We start from the raw sequence: 24,816 nt of genomic DNA on the forward strand, positions 1-24,816 counted from the left end.
CCATTTTCACACGTTTGCTTTGTCATCATCATTGCATTGCAGTTATTTTTCCAGATATCACAGGAAAACAGATTATTAACCAAATCAGTTTATTATGCATGAACAAATCCCTTCCCATCTCTGGTGCGTGAACACACACCCAACATTTACCGTAAATACATGACATGGCGGGAATGCAGCATAGCTCACAATTGTTGCACATGCTTTAATAAAATGATAGATATATTTACAAGATAAGCAAATGTTCTTACCAAATAGGAACCTATCCAAACCCCATCCCACCCGCAGCACTTTTAACGTTCTTTTCGAAATTCACCCACATTTAAAAAGAACTTCAGTAAAGAAACCATGGAAAGGAAAAGCATAAACCACTGGGGCTTCTGGCCAATACAACACAGCATGGAGTTCACCAACTACATAAATATGGCAGTAACACTGAGTACTTTGTACGCTCTATATACAGGGTTGTCATGGGGAATATGCCAGCCTGTGATTTGACTGATGAAAGCGTGCCTTCGAGTCTGCAAAGCCTCTTCTAGTCTGCAAAGCCTCTTCTAGTCTGCAGACCTAGTCTGGAAACCCTCTTCTAGTCTGCAGACCTAGCCTGGAAACCCTCTTCTAGTCTGCAGACCTAGCCTGGAAACCCTCTTCTAGTCTGCAGACCTAGTCTTGAAACCCTCTTCTAGTCTGCAGACCTAGCCTGGAAACCATCTTCTAGTCTGCAGACCTAGTCTGGAAACCCTCTTCTAGTCTGCAGACCTAGCCTGGAAACCCTCTTCTAGTCTGCAGACCTAGCCTGGAAACCCTCTTCTAGTCTGCAGACCTAGTCTGAAAACCCTCTTCTAGTCTGCAGACCTAGCCTGGAAACCCTCTTCTAGTCTGCAGACCTAGCCTGGAAACCCTATTCTAGTCTGCAGACCTAGTCTGGAAACCCTCTTCTAGTCTGCAGACCTAGTCTTGAAACCCTCTTCTAGTCTGCAGACCTAGTCTGGAAACCCTCTTCTAGTCTGCAGACCTAGTCTTGAAACCCTCTTCTAGTCTGCAGACCTAGTCTGGAAACCCTCTTCTAGTCTGCAGACCTAGTCTGGAAACCCTCTTCTAGTCTGCAGACCTAGCCTGGAAACCCTATTCTAGTCTGCAGACCTAGTCTGGAAACCCTCTTCTAGTCTGCAGACCTAGCCTGGAAACCCTCTTCTAGTCTGCAGACATAGCCTGGAAACCCTCTTCTAGTCTGCAGACCTAGTCTTGAAACCCTCTTCTAGTCTGCAGACCTAGCCTGGAAACCCTCTTCTAGTCTGCAGACCTAGTCTTGAAACCCTCTTCTAGTCTGCAGACCTAGCCTGGGAAGCCTCTTCACCAACACTTCCATGAAACAAAATCATGAAGGGATGGTTATCCAACCTCTTGCCTCATTTTGACTGGTCAGGATTTAAGTTGTATAAAACAAACAAAATAAGGCACAATTAATACTTTGACCATGTTGGGGGGTTCTACAGACTTGGAGCTGACTTGAGAGGCATGTAAACAGCTGATTGATTAAAACTGTCATTTGACCTTCCCTTTGTTTGCCCAATCAACTGGTCTGAAGTTATTCAAAATATATTTTTATGGCAATGACCTTTAAACCCTCCCATCCTCCCCACTGTGCTAGCCCACACATACAATCACATGGTGACAAACAGATAACTAGTAGTGCATACACTACAACCAGAGATAACTAGTAGTGCATACACTACAACCAGAGATAACTAGTAGTGCACACACTACAGACACAACAGGAAAAGGTGACTTCCCTCCAGGACCTCTGGTTAGGGCACTGCACTGCCTTTCCAAGTGGGAAACATTTACATTTTATTCTTCTTTCACACAAAAAAAAGAAAAAGAATTCCAATAGGCAAACGATTAATTGATTGATTGATAAGCTCCCAAATCGAATGCTAAAGCATTTGAGGTGAAGGGTGTGTCAGAACGAAACCAGTTCCAGATCTCACGCCTCGACCAATGTATTATGACTGTCAAGACCCACACGCGCCACCCATCAATGCGACAACCATAATGGTTGCTTCACATTAATACAACTGTGACATCCCCAGAAGAAAAGAAAAAAAAACGGTAAAATGGTTTTGTCTTTGTTTTCCTTTTTCAATATACGTTAAGCTCAAATCCCAGACGTGTTATTGTCATTAAAATCCCCCATTAACAGTTTGTCATGATCTTTTTCTGTTGGTGGTAATCTGAAAGATGGAGGTCTACGGTAGGCACCAGGGCCTGGAGAGACGGTCTGTCCAGAACAGCTGCGGATCCTGACAGGGATAGGGTGAGGCAGGAGGGGAGGCCCGGGGAGGCCTGGGGAGGCTGTTGCAGCTGTTTGGGTCCTGGCTCTGGTAGGCAGGCGCTCAGCTCAGTCATGTTTCAGGTGGTCCTTGATGTCCTCCTCATCGGTGTACTCAGACGGCTCATCACCCGGCTTAAGCAGCCGGCCCACGTAATCATACTTCTCTGCAGGAATACATTCGAATGAAGAGTAAGTCAATATTGTGGTTGAATACGGGGCAATAAACTGACAATATACACAAATGAAATGAAGCACTCACCCATGAACTGCATCTCCCACTCTCTGACACTCTCCATCTGTACTGCGTTTAGGTCAGACAGATCATCATACTCGTCCCTAAGAGCATCTTTCTCGAGGCAGAAAGTGGCCAGCCCTCTGGATGAGTCCCGGCCAGCGAAGATCCCATAAGGACCGTCTGCAGAAACAGTCAACCGAAAAAAAACTCAGCACACAGCCTCTCAAACTGAGGTCTGTTGACAGCATTATCAGTATTTTGAACTTCACAAGTGCACACTAATGCATCATCTGATGTGCATGTGAGAATACATAGCCTTGGGAAGGTCTGGCAGCCTCACAAGGAGAGTATGAAGGCCAGGCCTTATTGTTTAAGGATTGCATGTTTAGCCCCTACGTTTTAAATGCTTTGAATATAACTTCCTTATTTTCCAGTTTGACTGGTTGGTTGGCATTTGTGACGCTAGCCACTGTGCCATATGGTTCGCACTTCAAGGCACTGTAGCAAAAACACTTTACTACTTAACTACTGTAAGTCCCCTGCAGTGCTGACAGTGTACAACACTAACGAGTCTACAACTTTACATTTCTGCTGAACGTTATTTTCGCTGATCCTGTTGTCATTTACATGTCAATATCGGTTCTTCCGGCAGCCTAGCGGTAACATTCGCAAAACGTCAAGAAGATAGCCAACAATTAGCTAGCTAGTAGTGTGAACAATTATATAACGTAGGCGGTACACCTAGATGACAAGGTTTCTTCCAAGAGATCTTATAAGCTAGACATCGCATTATATTGTAACTGGTTACCTCATCTGAAGATTAAACCTTAGACGAGAACTTCGGAAATAGCTCATGTTAGCTACAGTAGCTATTAAGCAGCAAGCAGCGGATCTCGTCATACGGATGACACATAGCTAGCACCGTTTCCAGCAAGCCACGTAGAGAACCAGTTTTATTTCACATGGGTAAGTTAGGCTGGTAGCTAGCTATGGTGCTAGCAAAGTAGCTAGCTAATCCAACCAACAAACCCACTAATACTACCATGATGCGACATGCCCATAAATTCGAAATGGATGTCATCATGATTAGCCTAATTTAGCTCGCGCTTTAGCTTTTAGCTACAGCCAGCTATATAGCGCCCAAATACCCGTTGTCTCCGTGTAGTTGACAGCTGCATCTAATTGAAATGTATCCACTCTCCTACGACCGCGCCCTTACCTCGTCCATAAAACTTTTTGCCGGTGGTAACATCAAAGACTTTCATATTAACTGCCATCAAGATTCGGGGGTTCTGAAGTCCATCGTATTCACTTAGTTGTTCCAAAGTGAAATCGCGTCTTCTCATCTTGGGAAGAGAAGAGGCCTCGCTTGCCTGGGCCGCGTCAGCACCGATTCGTCTACCCCATCGCCGATAAACTACATAACAGACCGCAACTATTATAACTAAAATACTGACATTCAACAACATCGCTCCTAGACTGAGTCCTTCCGACTCATCTGTTGTCCCTTGCCCGCCACTTGTGTCAACTGGTCCACTCGAACTGTCCCCATCGTCCGCCATACTGCACGAAAGCACCTACCCACAAGAATAAGCCCGCCTACTGGGCTTCTTATCAAATATGATTGGCCTGCGTCAATATATTTGTCATTCCATCTTGGGAGCAGTGGTTTTTATATAGACTCTGCCCTGCTGACAAAAACAGGATCCGACAATTGCCAAACAATAGGCCATTTGATGTGTACATACATCTGTTGGTGTGTTATATATATGATGCTATATGATGGCAATCATATATAAACTTTTTTTGAATTTTGTTTGATCAAAATGGAAATTTAATTGATTGTTAAATTCCTGTAAATTCTGTGCAATAACAATATGCTGTTTTGGGTTATTTCCTTGCTTCTGACGAACTGTCAGTCCATGCTAACTGGTCTTGTGCGTTACGTAAGATTGCACTACATCAGACAAACAAGTCATTCTTAAGAGTTTGCAAGTAGCATTGAAGTTCATTTTGAACTTTTAATTTAACTAAAACATTTGCAACTGTTCTAGAACAGAAATACCATGTCTTATTACTGGAACAAAAAGGTAAAAATGCATTATGTCAACAAACCACACAAACACATTTCGACAATTAATTACTTCTTTATGTCTTTTTACAGTTCATTACAAGAATGTCTGGCGTTTACATGCATATTTGCTCAAAAAAGACAAACCAGCACTGCCTCATTCGCACACAAAAAAAGAATTAATAAAATCCAAATCAAAAAGAAATCATTTCCACTGAATTGCATAGTATGTACATTCATCAATAGGTGACACTTTCAGCTTCATCCTCCTGGTGGGAGGGTAAATATCAAGTTACACGGAGCGCAGCACATACATTGATATAAAGTTAAGAGCATTCAAATCAGATTTGTTGGCTTACACACAGACTTGGTTGTCCCCTTTCTTCCTGTTTAATAATCAAGCATTAAAAGCATTTAACAACTATAATGATTAACTAGGCATGTTCAAATTAACCAGTTAAAACAATAAATTATCCTATTTCTAATAGATTTCAAGATATGAGTCTTGTATGCTCAATAAGCCATAATAAAAGCAATTCATCCAAAATATTCATCTGTTAAATTTGAGAAGGCTAATAGTCACAACAAATTAAAATTCGTACATCTTAAATACTAAATATGTATCTATTCCTTGTATCTAAATAATTTGGATATTATGTCTGTAAAGGCATTTTGGTTTATTAATCCAACTTACATTATATCCAACGTATGCAAGTGGCACCTATTTCCAAAACTGACAAGTAGAAGACTTTTCTTCAAACTCACAATGGGAACATATTTGCATTCTAATGTCTTCAAATCAAGACCACGCACCAAAGCACTATCATGGCTAACTCGACTTGAACCTTACAGTTTATCAGATGATACTCTTCAGATGGTGAAATATATGTATTGAAATGTAAGGCAGCCTAGAAAATGAACACTGCAAATACAATGCAGGAATGCATTAATTGTGTAAACATTGGAGCTGTCAAGAACCATGATAACTTTTAGCCAACCATCTATGCGTGTTCAACAATCAAATGCAGATCTTCCAATAATCAAATCAAATTCCTTCTATGCAGCGTCAAAGCTTCTTGGGGCCTGCTCAGCTTTCTCCCCCCAGGCCCTACGCTCTCATTCTGCCTGACTGCACACATACACATTCATTTGTGTGGAGCGAGAGTTTCCTTTTTGGTACTGCCAGCTTCTCCCTTGCGCCCCTCAGCTGGAGTGAGGGTCTTGGTTTTCTCCCTGGGAGCTCTCGGTATGCGGGGGCTACTGCCTGGTGGTTGAGCTCCCACATCACCGGCACATGAAGACTTGTTGGAGGCCTGGGAGGGTTTGGATGGAGGGTTGGAGGTTTTGGAAGGTTTGGATGGAGGGTTGGAGGTCTGGGTGGGTTTGGATGGAGGGTTAGAGGGTTTGGATGGAGGGTTGGAGGTCTGGGAGGGTTTGGATGGAGGGTTGGAGGTCTGGGAGGGTTTGGATGGAGGGTTGGAGGTCTGGGAGGGTTTGGATGGAGGGTTGGAGGGTTTAGATATCTGGGAGGGTTTAGATGGAGGGTTGGAGGTCTGGGAGGGCTTGGATGGAGGGTTGGAGGTCTGGGAGGGTTTAGATGGAGGGTTGGATGCCTGGGAGGGTTTGGATGAAGGGTTGGAGGTCTGGGAAGGTTTGGATGGAGGGTTGGAGGTCTGGGAGGGTTTTGATAGGTTGAGAAGATGTCTTCTGCGCCTCCCTTCTTCTGCTGCCTCCTTTCTTCTTCTGCCTACCTCCTCCCCCATGGGAGGCTAGAACACACACACACAAAGCCTGAGAATGAGCACAGAGAGGACATTCCTAATGGAAATAAACATAAAGACTAATCATCAAACTCACATCAACTCTGAAATCCTCCAGATTTTTGAATTTCCCTAGATATTCCTGAAGCTTGGGGTCAATGGGCTGGTTCTTTATCTTGGAGTACTTCAGGAAGGCCCAAAACTTCTCCAAGCCATACAGTTGGCCTACACGTAGAAAATTGTTGTCATTGTTTGTAAAGCAATGTAATTGTAGCACGCAATGTGATAAATGACAGAGGGGACAACCCCGAGGGGGATGAGATAAATCAGTAAAGAGAGCGTTTACCCTTCTCACAGTCCCTCAGGGTCTCTTCCTGAAAGTCTTTGAACAAGTCCTGCTTGAACCTCCTCTCCAGGCCGTAGCTGTAGTACCTGAACAAACACTCCAGCCCATACCTCGGAACACAAGCACAGCAAGTGGTAAAGGGGCAATTCCCTCCAATATCATGTTCATCTATATTGCTCGATGCGTTCATCTTAGCTATAGGAGTTTTTCAGTCATCAACAAAATGGGGAAAGAAAGTAGATGTGTGCATGAAAATGACATTTATCCTCATCACCAGTGCTTTTCATCTAACTGATCCATAACTATAAGAACCGGTTATTTCACTCTGGGGCAGGGCGTAGAGTGGTTGTGCTCCACAGGCACGCCCTCGGACTTGGTACATCTTCCTCCCCAAACTGGTGTGCTGCTGTTCAACGTACATACTGTGTTTAGACAAGAATGTTTGCTTGGCACGTGCTTCTATGAGCCTCTGGCAAAAACACAACTATGTTCTTGGACTGGGAGTCCGGAACCTTTCAACAGCCAGAAACTTCACCATGAACAAGCTTCAGTACAAAACACTCAACTGAAACACCACGTGCAGCTTCAGATTCTCCCACTACCTGTAATTTTCCTTTGCGTCTTCAACAGCAAACAGTTTGAAGTCTTCATACATCTTCCTGTTGAAGTTGTCTCGCAGGAAGAACGACCAGAAGCGGAACAAGGTGTTCATCTCCTGGGATTGGCCCACACCTAACCGCTTTCTCTCTAGAGAAAACCAGAGAGAGAACACTCGCTTCAAGCACACTACGGGCAGCCCCCCTCATCTGAGCAGTCTGTTTCATAGAGAGAGGGATGTGTCCAGTAGGGGAGAGAGAGGGATGTGTGTCCAGTAGGAGAGAGAGAGGGATGTGTGTCCAGTAGGAGAGAGGGGACGTGTCAGTGGGGTGTGGTACCGTTCAGGCAGCGCCGGCGGTACTTGTGGTAGCCCTGCTGGGTGAAGCCGCTGGACTTGAGCAGCTCATGGGAGGGGTGCCAGAACTTGGGCAAAGACTGGGGGGTGCAGCCATAGTTCCCAGCCAGGGGGGCACCCTCGGAGGGGGAGGAGCTGCTGTGGGGAAAAACATGGCATGGTGAGTAACCACAACAACGACCGCGGACAGCCACGTCTGACTGTTCCCACTGTAGGAGGTGGTGGCGGTGTTAGTAGTGGTGGTGTTAGTGTGGTGACAAGGACCTGATGGAGGATGTACGAGGCCTGTGCTCCCGGGAGTCCATCACCCAGCCCACGTGGCTCTCCTGGGGGGGGTTGGAGCTGTGCCTGGTCTTCTTCTTCCTGGGGGTCTGAGACAGCAACACTCGTGTTGCATCACCACAACTCACTCAATATTCAAATATTCAAACCAGCTAATACATGGCAGTGTTTCCTCCATGTTGATTTTGTACGGCTACATTTTCTGCCGCCACAGTATCAGAAATGGGGCGGTACGACATTTTAGGCCGTCTATCAGCATTGATTGTTAGAGTGCATGTCGGAAAATAGCACTGACATGCTTCACACCGCAGTTGAGATTGCATGCGTGCGTCCTTGAGAACTGTAAGTCCTTTAATTTATGCTGTCAGTTCATTTAAGCCTGTTATTGTACAAGTCTATAGTTCTTACTAATTTAAATTAAGTTAACTGGTGGTTTGTATTCTTCCCCGGGCTACCTAAATTGCACGTCTGATTCAATAGCGATTGCTGCCTTTGTATTTAAGTGAATTTTTATGCAGAAGCCGTTTTAATCAATAAATAGTGGGTTTATTTTTATTATTTGCTACAGAATGCTTAGCCTATCAAGATCAAATGAAGCAGACAGTGTACATGCTTTCAAGTACTTTAATCGATAGGCTACTGACCATTTATAATACGTTGTTACGTCAATTATTAATTGGCAGCATTTATGCCAGTTAGAACATACTTTATGAGTGGAAGGGATGTCTAAGTAGCCTAACCTCATTGCTTTAGGGGAAGTAGGACAAAAATATGTGCAATATTACATTAGCTATAAGACTATTACATTAACCTGCTCCGAAATATAGGGTTAGAACTTTATTTTGGCTTGGGGTGGGGGGGGTGTTCGGACAGACCTGCCCCCACTGCACAAAAAAAAATCCCAGATTAAACACTTTCATTCATAGCTACATACTTTCCAAACGGTGCATATAGAAAGTCGAGCAGATCATCGGGGGCCTAGGAACGGTCTGTATTTTTGGACATGCAACAAACGAGGGCACCAAGCGACATCCTCCAGAGGAGGGGCAGACCCCCGGCCTCTTGAGGCCCCTCACCTGAACATCCACCTCGCCGCTCTCCTTGATGACCGGGTAGAAGCGGGGGGTCTTGTTGGGGTCTTGGCGCCCGGGGGTGCGGGGGGTCCGGGGGGTGCTGGGCTGGTGGGCGCTGGGGGAGCCTGCTGGCACCGTGGTGGGCAGAGAGTGGGCAACGCTCTCGGGCTCCTCCAGTATCTCCTCTGGAAGCGATAGGAGATAGCGGTCAACAGGGCTGCATGCAAACACGTCCCTGTGCAGTGCCAGTCAAGTCCAGACAGAGGGATATTTCAAAAGGTTCATCTGTGCCTCTACTTGGTATGACTGGACTTGGTATGAGGAGGGCTGTTGGTGGACCACCATGACAACGCAGTGTGACACTCTACTAACCCGCAGGCGGAGGAGGAGGCGGGACTTCCTGGTTCGGGTCAACAGGAAGTTTTGGGGTGAGAGTGTCAAACTCATCTTTACTAATAACGTTCAACTTCTTGAAGGTCTCCACTTCCTGCTGAGAGAAGCACATCGAGTCCAGAGCATGAACCCTGAGGAGCGATATCACACTGTCCATCACAAAGCATCCTAACAGCCTGCCAGACTGCGACACTACGGGTGACTCATTTATCAGACACTTTCATCCAAAGGGAAAATCAAATAAAGGTTTACATGTATTGCCAGTTGGGTTGTAGATAGTTAAGGTCTGCTCTCTGGAACCAGGGGCGTCGTGAGAGGGAGTGGTGAGATGCAGACATGTGCTGAGCAGATGGGAAGTTCTGCATGCGTTATCCGGACAGAACTTTGAACTTTTACCAACGTCGGAAAAAGAAGAAAGGAACAGGTGACCTTGGTGTCAGCTGGTGGGTTCTCACCTACCTGGTAGGGTTAGGATAGGCAGTAATCTGAAGAGCTGGCCTTGCTGCGGCTCTGCTGCCTACATACTGTGTACACTGCTGTAGCGTTCCGTACTGTCACATACGAAAGCCTACTTTCATTCAAGAAAACCACACCAAACATTTCTGACCATGCGTTTCTCTGTTTTAATGTCTTGGTTTATGAGCTGAGAAAAGACCATGGAGGTGTCTGCTGCTGTTCAACATGTGGCTCTCTCTCTCTTTCTCTCTCTCTCTCGCTCTCTCTCTGACCCTGTCCTTCTCTCCTCTCTTCTACTGGCTCTCCCCCTGTTTCATAAACACACACAAGGAAGCCTGAAAACCAAGCACACTTTGTATGCAGACTAAACGGAAGGCTCTCTGTGCACAAGTGGGCAGTGCGTGTGAGTGCGTGTGTTCGCATGTGTAGTGAGCGCGTGCTTGCATGTCCCATGTTCCGCTTGGATATAGTGGGTGATAAATTGTGGTCTATTTTGGGAGGATGTCCATTTCAAGAAGTGTGGGCCACTGCCTGACAGTCTAGGTGTCTGAGACGGACAGTCTACGTGTTTGGACCCGGCTGAGGAGGAGCTGGCTTCCTATTGGCTACCTGCTGCTCAAAGCCGAGTGTTTCACGGACAGAAAAATACATCCCTCGGCCATTTTGAAAATGTTAAATGCAGTCAAATGCAGCCCACCACGGTCAGTAAACATGCGCTGCAGTAAGGTCATAGGAGAGCTTACCTTGGAGGCGGAGCTCTCCGCAGGCTCCTCCCCCGTCCACAGATCCTGCTCGTAGTAGTACAGCCCATCGTTGATGGCCTTGGCCAGGTCGGCCGTGATCCTGGCCCGGGACTCGTGGCTGCCCGTGCGGTCCCCGCCAGGGTGCTTGCGCAGGTGGGGAGGGGTCTGCGTCACGATGAGGATCTTGTTGACGTCGTTGTCGTCCAGCTCGTAGTCAGAGTCCTCGTCCGACCAGTCGGTGAAGGTGTTCTTCCGCGGCGCCAGCTGCTCCATCTCCTCGTCAAACAGGAAGTCAAGCTCCTCCTGGTCGGCCTGCTGGGGGCCCCTGCTGCTGTCCGGGGGAGACCCGCTACGCTTCTGCAAGGGCAGAACCGCCGTTACAAATCTGGACCCACGCAGAGCTTGTCGTGACACAGACAGACTTCCCTACCTCAGGCAAGACTGAGGAGTACTACAGCTGGAAGCAACAGTTTGAACATGAAAACTGGAGCATGTGTGTGTTAGTGTGTCAAGAGAGGCCGATGGACAAGGTAAACGAGAGGGGGAGAGGATGTGATGGGGGAGGGGGGGGGTACTCAACTGAGACTGGAGCAGTGGAGGAGGAGCTAGCAGACTCCACATCCTGAACGTGATGCCGATGACCAGTTGGGAGGAGAAGTGAAAGGAAAGAACAGATAGGAGGGCAGACGAAGGACAGAAAATCAGACGCGGTGACTGAGGTGGTGAGATAGGTGTTGAGGACTAGGGGAGGTGACGAGTGGATTTTCCAGTAAGAAAGCAGTGGCATAGCACACGCTGAACATTGAGCTCTTCTAAAATACCCCCCCCCCCCCATCCAGCAGCCGAACACACTTGAAACACACAGTGAAAACAACGTTGACAAATGTGCCACCCCCACAACCCCATCTGGCCCCCCCATGAACATGTTCTGGCTGAGCTGTAGGAGGCTCTCCTGCAGGGGGGAAGGTTACCTTGGTCCTGCCTGAGCTGTTGCGGTGCCGCTTCTCCACCTGGATCCAGGCCTCTGGGTCTGGCTGGCTGGCTTTGGGAGACAGCCCTGCGCCTTGGCTGGCCGGCTGGCTGGCAGGCTGGCTGATGCCCTCTGCGACGGGGGAGGTTCCTGGGGAAGGACCTAGAGACAGAACCATCACACAGTCAGAACACGAGGGAGGAGTACAGCTCAGATCAAGAGGTTGCAGGTGGGTATTAGAAGATGTACTCCCCCAAACCTCCCCAGGGCTATGGAGTGTGGGCAGGGATGAGCAGGACTCACCCGTATTGAGAGGGATGAAGACTTTTCCAGGGACAAACTCAGGACAGTGGATGAGCTGAGAGAAGTCAGTCCGTGGAGATCCCACCGTGGCCGGCGTGGGGATGGGCCAGCGCTCTGGATCCACCTTACAGCGAACCTTCTCATCGATGACCTCCACCTCCGTGCTGTTTTCCAGGGCCTGGGGACACAAAGCCACGCTCACACGCAGTCCTGAGCAAGACCCACTCTTACTGGCCAACACCAGGCAGATGAACACAGACTGTGCACCTGTCACTGATGGCTCTGGGGGAGCAGTAAAGCCCAGCCAATTTCATAGGCCGAAATGAGCCTATCACAGATAGATCTGGATCTGGACGGTTCGTTAACAGCCTTGAAAGTCCAGGCCCTGAGGACCACAGCTGCGAAAGGCGGTTCTATATGGTATGTTCTAGATCAGTGGTTCTGAACCCTGGTCCTCAAGTACCCCCTGTCCTGCATGTTTTAGATGTTTCCCTGCTCCAACACACCTGATTCAAATTAATCGCTCGTTATCTAGTTATGCAGAAGCCTGTTAACGACCATTCATTTGAATCAGGTGTGTTGGAGCAGGGAAACATCTAAAACATGCAGGACAGGGGGTACTTGAGGACCAGGGTTGAGAACCACTGTTCCATCTAGATGATCGGCTCTAAATTCTACGTTTGAAATGACGGTTTAAAGATGAACAGTTCCAGATGGTGGGTTATTGATATGTTCTAGATCCTACGTTCTAAATGGTTACCAGCAGGATGAGGCTGAGGTCGGTGGTGAGAGCCTGGACTCTGTGGAAGCCAGCGATGAGGGAGATGGGCAGGAAGCCCTGGGTGTCCATCTTCCGCCTTAGGAAGAAGTCTCTTTCCAGGTTGTGGAGGCTGAAGTAATACTCTCTGGAACCGCAAACAACCATTGTCAGTAACATAGAACACGCTCTCCACTACCCCATACAGAATCAGACCCACCCCATCCAGAAGCAGGTGTAGGGGAGGTGTGGGATAGGTGTAGGGAAAGTGAGCCTGGGGCATAAAGTAAGTGGTTGTGTCTTAGCAGGGGGAACAGGCTGAATAGCACTGGAGGAACAACGCTTTCTACAGACCCACTAAGTCCTGTTCTCTTCCATACTACTGCAGATTCCTCCCCCCCCTCCCCTCCCCTCCCCTCCCCCTCCCCCGCTCTACTGGAGCTATATTTAGTCAGAATCGTGGCACTCATCAGCACTATTCTCGGCCTGGCTTTACAGAGAGGCATGAACTCTGCCCTCTGCTGGCCCTATGCACAACTGCACTGCATCACAGCTGACAAGGCAGTGTCACTTTTATTGCTTTTTTGTTCAATTAAAAAATTCTAGTACAACACATTGCATATGGTAGTTTCCAAATTTGAATATTTCCAAAATTCCCCAGCTTAACTTCCCACGGAAAGTTTGAGGAAATGTACAGGAAATTGTGCGCCCCTTTGCAACCCCAGTTCAGGGAGGCTTGGTGTGTTCAGTGTTTAGCGTGTTCAGTGTGTTGGGTTAGGGTTCGGGTTAGGTTCGGTAAGCTCTCACATCTGGCGTTTGATGTAGTCCTTGAGCAGCTTCTCATCCACACACATCTGGTCGTAGTAATACACCATGTTGGACCCAGCCGGAGCGCCGGAGCCGCCTTCGTAGCGGCCTGCGGGGAGGGCAGGGATGTGCGATGTAGTGACACAGTGTTATTATTTACCTGGAAGCTGAGATGTGGTTACTCTGCACTGTGCCTGGTAGCTGAAACGTGGTTACTTTACACTGTGCCTGGTAGCTGAGATGTGATTAGTCTGCCTGGTGATTGTTTTTCCAACTCTGACCACCATATGCACTTCTGGTCTTTGCTCGTCTGTTGTGCTTTCTATATACACTATTTGTGTCACTTACAAAAAAAAAACTGTGTCTGTTCCATGAATAAAATGTCAATGAACGAGAACCTTCAGCCGCTGTGGTTAACCTTGACAAGGTTGTCGCCTACGCACCTCGGCCACGCCCCCTCCCACGGCCACGCCCCCTGCCGCGGCCCCTCGGACCGCCGCCGTCGCCACGGACACCGTCGTCGGCGTTGTCCCGCACTTCTCTCCTCCAGCCTGGAGAAGGCACCAGCACACACACATTAGAGGGCTGTGGCCCTGCGCAGGTACTGACAGTCTGAGGCAGTCAGAGGGGGGGTCGTCATTAGGGCAGACAGGTACACCTGGAGCTCTCGGCAAAGCTTTCAAGGCCGCCGTTGATTCAGCATGGGGGGGGGGGGGAGATATACTCGGTTAGAATAGGAGGGAAGAGTCACATGGGGCAGAGAAATCAAACACCCTAAGGACGAAGGAAACACATATACACGCCTCGGAGGAAGCACACACACACACACACACACTCTGAAGAGGGAGGAAGCACACGCACACCCGCGCTCACAGGAAGGAGGCCGGCCAGCAGGTGACCCCGCTAGAGGAACACAGAAGAGACTTCCTGCTGTCGCCGTCGTGTACCGGGTTGCTATGGTTCTTACTGAAGGTGTGGCTGGGGCCGCACGGGGCGAGGGATGTTCTACAGAGCTTGGTGCCTCTGCATCATCTCCCCGGAAACACTCTTCCAGTGGAAGGGAAAGCCACTTCTGTTTGTTACCTAACGATGCATAGATATAAACATACTAATCGATACAGCGCGCGGCTGGGATGGGGGAACTGTGGGGCATGGAGAGGGGGGCTCTTAATAGAACACCGATGAACAGAGCAAAATAACAGGCTCAAACCAGTTAGGACGTCTGTGCTCTGGAAAGGGATAGATGACATACTCATAGCTGGGTTTTGAAAAGTTGACACAACTCATGGTTGAGATAAACAGGCTCCATGGTCACGTCCTCTGAGGATGGCTGTGAGGAATCGGGAACTTCATGTTTTGGTCAAGATAAACAAGGTGCTCCATACTCCTGTCATCTCACCTCCTCTCTTCTTCAGGGCAGCAGTCTGGACGTCTTCCCCCTGGTCTGCCCCCCTGTCCCGGGCCGACTCTGCCACATGCTCAGCCTGATGGTTCTCCTTGCTCTCGCTCCCATCCAGGACCTTCTCTGGCTCCTCCTGTCTCCTCTCCCTCCGCCAGCTACCCTCTCTCCTCCCCTGTGCATGAACCACATTCTGTTGCTGATTGGATACTAAAATGAGGCAACATATTGACCGACGGTCGTCTCTACAACACCTGGGAACTGGACAATATGTGCTGAATTCGATGCCATTAGCTAATCGTCTCTCATACATCCTTGACTCCTACCTCTTGAGCCAGTTCTCCAGGAGTGGGCCAGTTGGTAATGTCACTGAAATCACTAGACTGAAGTAGAGGAGAAAAGGGAGGAGGTGATGATGACAGATGCACTCTGCTGAGAAACACTCGGGTTTATTAGAAGCTATGTCATTCCATGTTCGGCTGTTCAGAACCCGCCTACTTAAGACATAGAACCCTATCCTATTCAACACGTCTAGAACCCTATCCTAAATAACCAGCATTCGATTCATTACCGAACAGAAACTATGGTCAGTCTTTCAAAACAATGTCAAACGAAAAGTAACCTCAACCGCTGAATCATGCACCAACTCCACATGGCCGTTCACTCGGCTGATAAGCAGTTGCACAGGCTAGTCAGCACTGCATGTGTAAATGTTGACATTTTCTGTATCAGGTCAAGGTCTGACACACAGATGCAGAAACACTTGTGTATCACACAATGCTACCTACCTACTCACTAGTGAAATAAAATCTGGACAAACTTGGGTACACGTAAAACAAAAGGCTCTTTTAATTAAACCTTTAGGGGGTAAGCAAAGGTCTGCAGAACTGTAACAGTTGTAATAATGGTGTGTGAATTGGCCAAGGTGTAATAATGTTAGTAACAGTGTGTTAACAGGCCAGTTTGTTACCTTGCTGGTTTTCCTTGTCCTAGGCTTGCTTGCACGGATAACTTTCATAGGGTTTTGTTGCTCTGTGGAAATAAAGTGATTACGTTTGAGAATGTGAATGGACGTGTACCCTGTCAAGCTTCGCTTTCAACCCCATAATCTGAAACGTTTACAATCTGAACCAAATATGCGGTATTGTGCTCTACATTTATGGTGTAATAATATTAAAAACAATTTCTTGATCGGCAGACAAATAGTCTGTCACTGAGTTACATATGGTGACATTAAAATAAAATGTCATGACGTGACCGAAATGTTGGCCATGTGTTGCCTTCACGTTGTTAAGGTGGTTCTTTAAGTGTCAGTAATCTGTGGCAGGGCTGTGAAGCAGCAGCCCATAGGCTGGGCCTCCCGTCCTATCACAGCCCAGAGGACGATCTGCAGGATAAGGGCGCAAACCTATCATAGGGTGTAACCTAAAACGTCCAGAGCAACACTACCACATGCCAAATCCAAATACTATGTCCAACTAATACACAATAAGCTTAACTGGAGAGAAAAGACACTTAATGTGTTTATAGCATCGACTTTGTTTGTTGTGACTGACGCAAACACCTGTATTATATTTATATTTGGATTAGATATATTATTAAATATTATTCTTGTATTAGCATTGTTCCTCAATGAAACTACTTAATAGCGACAGGTGTGGTTTACGCTTGCGCTAATTACTCCAGTTACTAAAGCACAGAAGTAGCAGTTGTCAGCACTCCACGTGCTCCTGAGCAATTCGAGCTGGGCTGGGGGATGGTAGGGGCAAGGTGCGCCACCATCGGCTCAGCGAAAACACGACTGTTCTTGCAAATGAACGAGAACTCCAACTAGACGTCACCTTTCTGCAGCTAACTCAGTTAGCAACTAGCTGAATAGCTACGTGTTCGATAAGCAATTTTGCTTGCTGTGTAGCTAGATTGAGTTTGCGATGAATAGAAAGCATGTACCTAGCGTCTCTCGCCGCCATATGTTTGGCACAACTTCCATCATGTTTGAGTTCAGTGTCCATTACTTACACGTACCTTTATCTTGTGGACTAGAGGCAACTGTGTTGTTTGATACGCGACCTGTATTGTTTTTAGTCCATGGATTCACTTTAGGCGGTGGTGCTTCAACAACATTCTTCTTCGCCGTGTCACTTGAGTCCACGTTGTTGTGGTTGGCGTTCTCGTTTTCTTTATCATTAGCTTTGCAAGTGTCGTGCACATCCATCGGAACCTTCAAGGCTTCGGTGTTTGGTTTGGCATTAAGATCAAGTCCTGGACTGGTATGGGTCTCCTCGTGCTGGAGCGTTGTATCTGATTTATGTGGCTGCGGCTCTCTGTTTTGGTTCTCTCCTCTACTTGAACAGTTCGCTGTCAAACTCGAACCACATTCAACTTCGGCGGACATCATGACAGTTTCTAATCAACAACTATTTCAACCCAGTGTGGCGTAAAGGCCAATGTGGTAATCACATAAAAATGTAATCAAAAGTCGGATTTAAATTTTGGGACTGATAACTTGTAAACAACCCTTGCTGGCTAGCTAGCTAGCATAGCTGCATGGCTACCATGCAGTAGTCAGCAAGCCAGCAATAAACGTTAACGTTACCTTCTGTTGCCCTTATCCGTTGTTTCATATCAACACACAACTTACAGTTCACTTTCTTTAGCCATCATGTACCATATCAGCTTAAATAGTTTACTTCCTATCTACTTAAACAACAACACAAATATGACGACCTCTTGACAACCTCTGATTTCAACTTTCCACGCTAGCTACTTGACAGAAAGAAAGTAGCAACTCGCAGGCTGGGTCAACTAGTACAGTCTCAGCGAACAACAACTTAACGCTGCCCCATGCGGGCAAACAGTGCTATGACAGGAATAAAACGTAGCAAATGCAAAACTGACGTGGCCAAAGTGCCGATATGACATCGTTTATTACTTTGCGCATTGTGACCTATGATTTTATGACGAATAACCCTTACGAACACTGTTATGGAATAATGTGTCGTGTGATGTAATCGTGTCTGGAGTCGTAATGATTAGCCGATAGGATATATATGCATCATTCATGTTTCTTATACACTCGTGTAATAAATGGACTAATACGCTGTTCCTATTGGTCCAGAAGACGTTCTCAAAATAAACCAAATTCTTAGAGGTTCACCTGTAGGCTACATTACCAGTCAAATGTTTTTTTAAGCTGTCATGTGCTGCCTGTCACACAGCCTTTTGATGGTGTAGGAAACTAATAGGCTACTTTACTTTTACTTTCTTCCTTAACCTCAGGCAGTTCACGGCAGTTTATTCACTGGACTTGAAGTGCTTAAACACCACATAATGTTTGATGGTTGCACATTGGAGTATGAGATGTCATCAAATAGGTGTGTGTGTTTTATCCAAAGAAACATACAAATGGTAGATTTCGTTGTATATAGTAAGTGCAGCAGATAATCAATATCTAAACTTGCACAGCTCCAACAGCATTACAGTAGTTAGTGCCAATGATTGGACAGTATTTTACAAAACAGTGCAAGAACAACAACACTAACATCACTGTTTATCTCAAATAAAACATATAAATGTTGTTTGTCTTACTAGACACTGTAAAAGCATATGTCAAACCATCGTGGAGGATCCATCTTGACCTCACATGCAGCCACCATCGTGGAGGACCCATCCCACCCATACATCATTTGTCTGACTTGCTGCACTCTGGTAGATGCTTCGGGTTTATCCAATCAAGGACCAACTGACTTCAGAACAGCTTCTAACCCCACAGCCACACCAGAACTGAACACTGCCAAACACCAACACTGACACAACACAAATATTTGCAAGTGCAATATTACTGCTATTGTAGCCTACTGATTAATATCATATTGTCTTACTGGTAATGCTATATGTCAAATTAAAGTAGATATTGTACTCATTCATGTATTTATCACATTGCGGTTTGATATGTGTGATTGCTCCATTAGGATTGCCTATCAATTTTGTTGTATTGTAGGACAACAATTCCATTCTCTCAGTGCAGAGAGACCTCTGTAAGAAACAGTCCAGTCAGGATCACCATGGAGCCCAGGCAGGGGGTGGCGGCAGCAGAAGTGGGTCGTGTGTAGATGTAAGGATGATCCTGGAGCATCGTAATCACATAACAGATCCCATTAGAGAAATCCCAGACATCATTGCTCACTGAACATTTAATTACCACACTTGATATTTCCTGTTGGTGTACCTCAGGTGGGCAGATGAGTTCAATAGGGTCTGTAAAGCTCATAATCAGCCCTTTCTTGCCTTCTGGTTGAAACTGAAGCAAAATGATACTGAGCAAAATCACAATGCAACAGAAACGGTTTTATATGTGAAAAGTTAATGTATTTCATGTTGATTGTAGAGTTACCATGTTGTTCCACAGCCCCTTGGCCAGCTCCTCATGTCCTTTAATAGTGAAGTGAAAACAGTCAGGGCTAAAGAAGCTCAAGTCGATACTCCCGTTCTTTAATAAAGAGAAAACAAAGTCAGGAGAGGTTGACAGATCATAGAAATATGAAAAGCTCTATGTTTAGAATGTACTGGAAGCCTCGAGGGTAGAGCGTTCCCTAGGTACGGCTGCAGGACCACTGCAAAGTCCTTCCGGAAGAAGCGATCACCGTGCAGAAGTTTCTTCAGTTTCCTCTGGAACAAAGATAAATCAAAAACAAGAAAGAAACCAAAGAGTTTTAAATGATCAGTTCACTGGAGAGTGACTGGACATCCACATGCTGGACACCTGGATGGAGGGCTTTACCACACACCATACACCACACATCTCACACACACTTTACACGCACTACACAGACGCCTCACACACACCACACACAAACCACACACGCCACACCTCAGACACATGCTATATACCTCACACACACCACACATACAAACCTTACACACTACACATACATACCTCACACACACCGCAACACACACAACTGGCCACACCACATACACATAACAGGCATACACACCTGGTCTCACTACAAAAACACACACACACACACACATACCTGGAACTCACGGTTGACCTCTATAAGCTCCTTCAGCTCAGGTGAGTTCTCCTCAGGTAACACCAGGCAGGAGCAGAAGCTCCTGTGAACAGGATATGACAGCATCCTCGATTACGAAATGTTCTGCTGAAAATAAAGCAGACCTGCCCAATGCTTCTGTCAGCATTGAATTATAACTGCTCTTGTATTAGTCACACACTCCATATAACTGTAACTAACTCCCATCAATAGGTCTAAATGGAATGTCTAAATGTGAAACAATTGAAAGCGGAGGTGAGAGAGAGGGAGGGTACTTCTGCAGCTGACAGCCCAGGGTGGGCCTCTTAACCTCCCTGAGGGGCTCCATGGGGAAGATCTGCACCACGTTCACTATGAGCCTGGGGACCTGCAGCAGCACACAGGCAGCACACAGGCCACAGGATCACACCCATCCACCCTCTATGGACTCAGAAACAGTAGAGCCAGAATCTTACTGAGGCACAACCACAGAAATGTTGATATCTGACTGTCACAGGGCAACATTTTAAAGATTTTTTTTTTTTTTTACAGAGATCTAAACCTCAGGCACCTCATGTTTAGCTTTGGACCTGACAGCCCCAGAGACACTATTGCATGAGGATCCTACCTCAGCCATCATCATTTCCAAAGACTCTGTCATGTAGTGGATGAAGTTGTCTGGGGAGAAGAGAGTCTATGGACAGTAAAGTGTGTAATTACTCCACGTGGACATACATTGACATTTAAATGATGGATGAATGGTGATTCTGTGAGTTATACCAAATATCTTACTTTATTTTTACAATAATCGCAGATATCATTCATTCCAATTAGTATCGTTGCCAGCTTCCAATCTTCTTCAAAGTTCAGGCCCTGGAGATATACATTATAAAGTGTGTTGAAGTAAAAAAAATCTAAAACACTTATCAAGGTTTATGAAGAGTTCTGGCTTACAGGGTAGGATCTGAAGGTGTCGATCATGTGTCTTGTCTGCTCAGATACGTTTCTGTGAGAAGAAACTGTGAGATTAGTTTGTGACAAACTGTGTCACTCATTACTCACCTCAAATAGTTCACTAATCAGTACCATCAGTATCAAGTAATTAATCTCTGTGGTAGAGTGAAATAAAGGTGATCTTTGGACCTAACACGCAAACAGGTGTTTTACAAGAGAGACTATCTTGTCTGGACACATCAGATACGCATTAGAAACTATATTGGTTCAATAACATTTATATTGTTAACAATAAGTACTCATCAAGGTTAATAGTTTTAGGTTGTTGCTTCCTCCGCTACCATTGGTTTGCAGACAGTCAGTAATGTTGTGTACCAGACAGCCAGTAATGTGTACCAGTCCCTCACAGAGAATTGTGCCCAGTGACAGCAAAGTTGAAGCCTGTCTGGTTGATGGTGGAGGGGTATCCATTGACAGTGCTCACAGGAGCTGGGCCCAGAACTTTGGGGTTAAAGAGTTTGACAATATCTGTAACCAGAAAGAGTCATGTACTGGGGGGAGGTGTGTAGAAATGGAGTTAGAATTATTTGAGTTTTCTCATTTCTAACCATCTATTGTAAAAATGGGGATATACCATAACATACTTGCAAGGGTGATAATGTCACTGTATGTCCCATGTCCTCCAATGCTGCTCAAAACAAGTTGAAGAATTGCAGTCAAATCAAATCGAATTTGTATAGTCCTTTTTGCATGCAATTTCGTAGATGGCTTCACAGATACCCAAAGATCAGCATCAACAACAAGAAGAATTACATGCTAGAACAGAACACTCAAACGGGGAAACATGTTTTTGTCCATTTATATTTGCTGTTTGATAAACCCCTTTTCCAAATGTCATGCTACTGACCAGTGAGACAGGAATTGTCATGCTCCTGGCCAATGAGCAGACGGGAGGATCCTTACCTCCATGACAGGTGACGATGTTCAATTGGAATTGATAGAATTGTGGATCCATTAGCACCAATAGCGGTCTGCAACAATAGTGTAGAGTGTGCTGAACCATTTGATAACATAAGGGACTGTCAAAGCCCAACAAATGTAAATACTGACACTTTTATTAACACATTACTTATCATTGGATGCCCTCATGCATTGCACTCATAAAATCACATTATACTTACAGTCAGGGAATCTCCCAAAGCTGCAATGACTTTGATATCAGCCGCTTTAACATATTCAACTGTAAATGAATGAGCACATATTCAATTGAATGTATTTATTGTTGATGTCGCAGATGCCTTGAAGTCAGTCTAACCTGAGGTGGGGATCGAGGGGGAAGGGCTCATGTCTGGGCACTGGAACACAGGGTGGAACTGCCGGTCTATGGTCTCTCCATGCTGCTGGGCTCTGGTCTTTTCCAACTGTCGATGCAGAGACCAAGGTGACCACTGTAGTACATGCAAGGCATTTCTAATATGACGGTGTCTTCGGTTTGGACGCAATGAAAGGGATACCTGCTTCTCCTCAGGACACAGCACCTGGTTGTCCTCCTCCCTCCAGTTATTGCCTGGAAAAAATACATGTAAGAACACACAGCTGTAGTGAAGTCTGTCCGTGTCTTATTACAGACTGTGTTTACAGAAAATTCTATTATATCAGTACTGATTATGATAGTCTTATTCTCTATCTATTCTCTCTCAAAATAAGCTAAAACTTACCATCGACACAGGAGGCAACACAGGCAACAAACACTACAGCACCAATGATCATATCTGCACCAGCAAGAAAAAGGTGAGTGGAATTGTATTGAGGCGACTTTTATTGAGAACCTTCAGCCTTATTTAGGGCCCTCAGTGAGATTATAATAGTTCTATGATCATTAACGTGGTGATAACATTTCTGAAAACTAGATTAGCAAACACTCGTCAATAATTGGGAATTAAACGTAAACTAAACGACTGACACAAAAAATATATAGTAGCAGTAATTAAAATAAACGAAATTAATACAATGAATTTACAGCATGTGCGACCGTCTGAATCAGGTGAAGTTGCTCGAGGTTCCCCAGCATGGACGGGTGGCCTGACTTTCTGGAGTCGCTATTAGAATTTCTTCTTAAACTTGTGTAGATTTATAGGGATTCGGATGTTGGGATTATTTGTGAATCAATTTGGAATTCATTTTCAATAAGGCAGCATTTAGTTTTAGTTACATCAAAAATACGCAGTTTTAAAATGTAGGCCTACGGGGTCATGATTAGGGTCAGGGAGCGGAGGGGGAAGGTCAACCCCCGCGCTGGAGTTCAGAACTTCTTCTTCAGCTATGAAAGGTAAACAAATGGATAACTGGACAAAGTGTCGCCTAATGTTTAAAAAATGTGAACTTATACTGGAGCTTTCATTTGAAAATGCCTAGACAGAAGAAAAAATACAACGTGCGCTTCCCACCTGTAAGTAACCAAACCTTTAGGCCAGACACTAACAGTAGCCTACTTTCTCCAGGTGACCGTGTCCTCTCTCCATGCAGGGTCGCATTAAAAAAATTATGCAGAGAGATACTGAGGTGGGGAAAATGGCAGCTGCAGTTCCTGTGATGATATGTATCCTTTCAGTATGTCAAATGCTACTCGGACAATTAGTTCAGTTGGGTTTCTGTCATTGGTCTGGTGAAGTTGATGCGGATAAGCGTCAGTGATGTGTACCACGGGGGCATAGATTTCGTTAAGCTTAGGTGTCATCATACATGAGCGTAGTTAACAAACTTACGCCACTGATGTAGCCTACCACTGTCTTTAACTACGGACATCAGCACGGGCTGTGGAACTGTTTGTGGCATCACTGCTGACAAAGACCTGGGTGATCACCCAGTCGAAGCGCAGTAGAGTCTTGTCCATCGCTCACATGTAAGTATCAACCCATTGGCCTAACCTTGTGATCTGTGGGTATATTTGGAGCCCTGGCTCTGTGACATGCTTGTAAAACGGGCTTTACGAATAACATTTGATTTGAATACTTATACCTTTTAATTGGGTGTCTGTACAGGAAGCAGTGTGTGGAGTCAGAGAAGCTCTTTGACTTCCTGAAGAACATGACTGAGCATGTTCGATCTGTGTCAACCCAGGGTGATACCAGTGTGAAGGGGAAGTGGCTATTTAGGTAAGAGAAACTGTCATAGTATACAGTCATTCTCTGTTGACCTAAAATCTGAATTTGGAATGGGGATAGCTCAGTGGTTAGAGAATTAGATGGCAGACTTAGAGGTCACAGGTTCAAATCCACTCAGTACATCACTGTGGTTAAAAGTGCTTGGTAAATGAATGTGTTGTTCCTAATTGCATCTGGCCCCTCGCAGAAGGAAACATCAGAATCTTTCTGGCAAACAGCATGACGCTGGAGAGAAGTCGAACAACAACAGCTCCAGGGTAGGTATTACCCTCTGAACATGAACATGCAGTGTTTCTGACTTCAGAGCAGGATCCCATATGTGTTTCCCTGTTGAAGTGCTTGGTATGGGATAATGTCATCCTGTTTTTCAGGACATGGATTCAGATTTGTTTATCTGCTTGGGAACTAATCTGTGATGAGAACATTCATCTGTTATTGCTTGGGTAACACCTAAACCCTACTATGACGTTTCTTTTTAATTATACATTTGGTTATTTATTCATGTGAAAGCCAATCATTTGTAATGCCAGGGTGGCATTGTAAAAGTAAATTATGTTTATGATAAGTAAAACGTGAGAGTATTATTGTGAATGTGAGAGGCTCTGTTGCCAATATTGCTGAAAATAAATAACATGGTATTGTAAACTTTTAAACTAAGAACAAAAATTTGCCATTTGTAAATACCCAAATGGAAAAAATATCAACCATTAAACAACAAGGCAGGATTGATCATCTTTGTTGCTTTTCCTAGCTGGATTATGCTGTTGAAACATTGTTGTATAT

At 45.6% G+C, this 24,816-nt stretch overlaps 4 protein-coding genes across 7 annotated transcripts in view; 1 reads left to right on the forward strand and 3 right to left on the reverse strand.

Annotated features, from left to right (window-relative positions):
* larp1b (La ribonucleoprotein 1B) overlaps positions 1–17,739 on the reverse strand; it is a 35,438-nt gene extending 17,699 nt beyond the window's left edge. Inside the window, exons 1-19 of one of the 3 annotated variants that reach the window (XM_084673725.1) lie at positions 16,908–17,739; positions 15,853–15,914; positions 15,209–15,265; positions 14,883–15,057; positions 13,927–14,034; positions 13,484–13,592; positions 12,680–12,824; positions 11,920–12,097; positions 11,618–11,778; positions 11,227–11,268; positions 10,647–11,003; positions 9,427–9,541; positions 9,058–9,239; positions 7,964–8,070; positions 7,683–7,837; positions 7,350–7,494; positions 6,748–6,857; positions 6,499–6,626; positions 4,705–6,410 (exon numbers count right to left, since the gene is read on the reverse strand). In XM_084673725.1, the coding sequence (XP_084529851.1) occupies positions 5,787–6,410; positions 6,499–6,626; positions 6,748–6,857; positions 7,350–7,494; positions 7,683–7,837; positions 7,964–8,070; positions 9,058–9,239; positions 9,427–9,541; positions 10,647–11,003; positions 11,227–11,268; positions 11,618–11,778; positions 11,920–12,097; positions 12,680–12,824; positions 13,484–13,592; positions 13,927–14,034; positions 14,883–15,057; positions 15,209–15,265; positions 15,853–15,914; positions 16,908–17,280 (3,333 nt within the window). In that variant the 5' untranslated portion in view covers positions 17,281–17,739 and the 3' untranslated portion in view covers positions 4,705–5,786. Of the gene's footprint in view, positions 1–4,704; positions 6,411–6,498; positions 6,627–6,747; positions 6,858–7,349; positions 7,495–7,682; positions 7,838–7,963; positions 8,071–9,057; positions 9,240–9,426; positions 9,545–10,646; positions 11,004–11,226; positions 11,269–11,617; positions 11,779–11,919; positions 12,098–12,679; positions 12,825–13,483; positions 13,593–13,926; positions 14,035–14,882; positions 15,058–15,208; positions 15,266–15,852; positions 15,915–16,907 lie in introns of all 3 variants that reach the window. The other 2 variants (XM_084673734.1, XM_084673717.1) reach the window with 2 other exon arrangements.
* pgrmc2 (progesterone receptor membrane component 2) lies at positions 73–4,166 on the reverse strand. Of its 2 annotated transcripts, XR_014729884.1 has the most exons (4): positions 3,790–4,166; positions 2,595–2,750; positions 1,272–2,499; positions 73–1,239 (listed from the first exon to the last, which is right to left on the reverse strand). XR_014729884.1 is itself a non-coding variant. In XM_084673670.1 (3 exons), exons 1-3 carry the CDS (start codon positions 4,130–4,132, stop codon positions 2,402–2,404), a joined length of 597 nt encoding a protein of 198 aa, XP_084529796.1. In that variant the 5' UTR covers positions 4,133–4,166; the 3' UTR covers positions 73–2,401. The 2 variants fall into 2 exon arrangements, 1 of the variants encoding a protein (XP_084529796.1); XM_084673670.1 differs by having other exon boundaries at positions 73–2,499.
* Positions 17,740–18,352: 613 nt separating the features above from the next.
* Positions 18,353–22,110, reverse strand: LOC146299561 (phospholipase B1, membrane-associated-like; the record flags this gene model as incomplete). The annotated part of the gene is made up of 13 exons (XM_084683162.1): positions 18,353–19,008; positions 19,111–19,182; positions 19,276–19,371; positions 19,449–19,550; positions 19,919–20,000; positions 20,212–20,303; positions 20,544–20,609; positions 20,708–20,788; positions 20,870–20,921; positions 21,277–21,397; positions 21,514–21,557; positions 21,833–21,900; positions 22,051–22,110. Coding segments are annotated over 13 exons (1,044 nt in total), but the record flags the coding sequence as incomplete, so codon positions are not given.
* Positions 22,111–23,112: 1,002 nt separating this feature from the next.
* Positions 23,113–24,750, forward strand: LOC146299562 (dr1-associated corepressor). Its single transcript, XM_084683441.1, has 6 exons — positions 23,113–23,318; positions 23,396–23,468; positions 23,678–23,771; positions 23,911–24,024; positions 24,221–24,290; positions 24,405–24,750. Exons 1-6 carry the CDS (start codon positions 23,277–23,279, stop codon positions 24,447–24,449), a joined length of 438 nt encoding a protein of 145 aa, XP_084539567.1. The 5' UTR covers positions 23,113–23,276; the 3' UTR covers positions 24,450–24,750.
* Positions 24,751–24,816: the final 66 nt, after the last annotated feature.

Source organism: Hypomesus nipponensis, chromosome 3 (assembly GCF_054491055.1).
Source record: "Hypomesus nipponensis isolate SF chromosome 3, ASM5449105v1, whole genome shotgun sequence".
Taxonomy (NCBI): Eukaryota; Metazoa; Chordata; class Actinopteri; order Osmeriformes; family Osmeridae; genus Hypomesus; species Hypomesus nipponensis.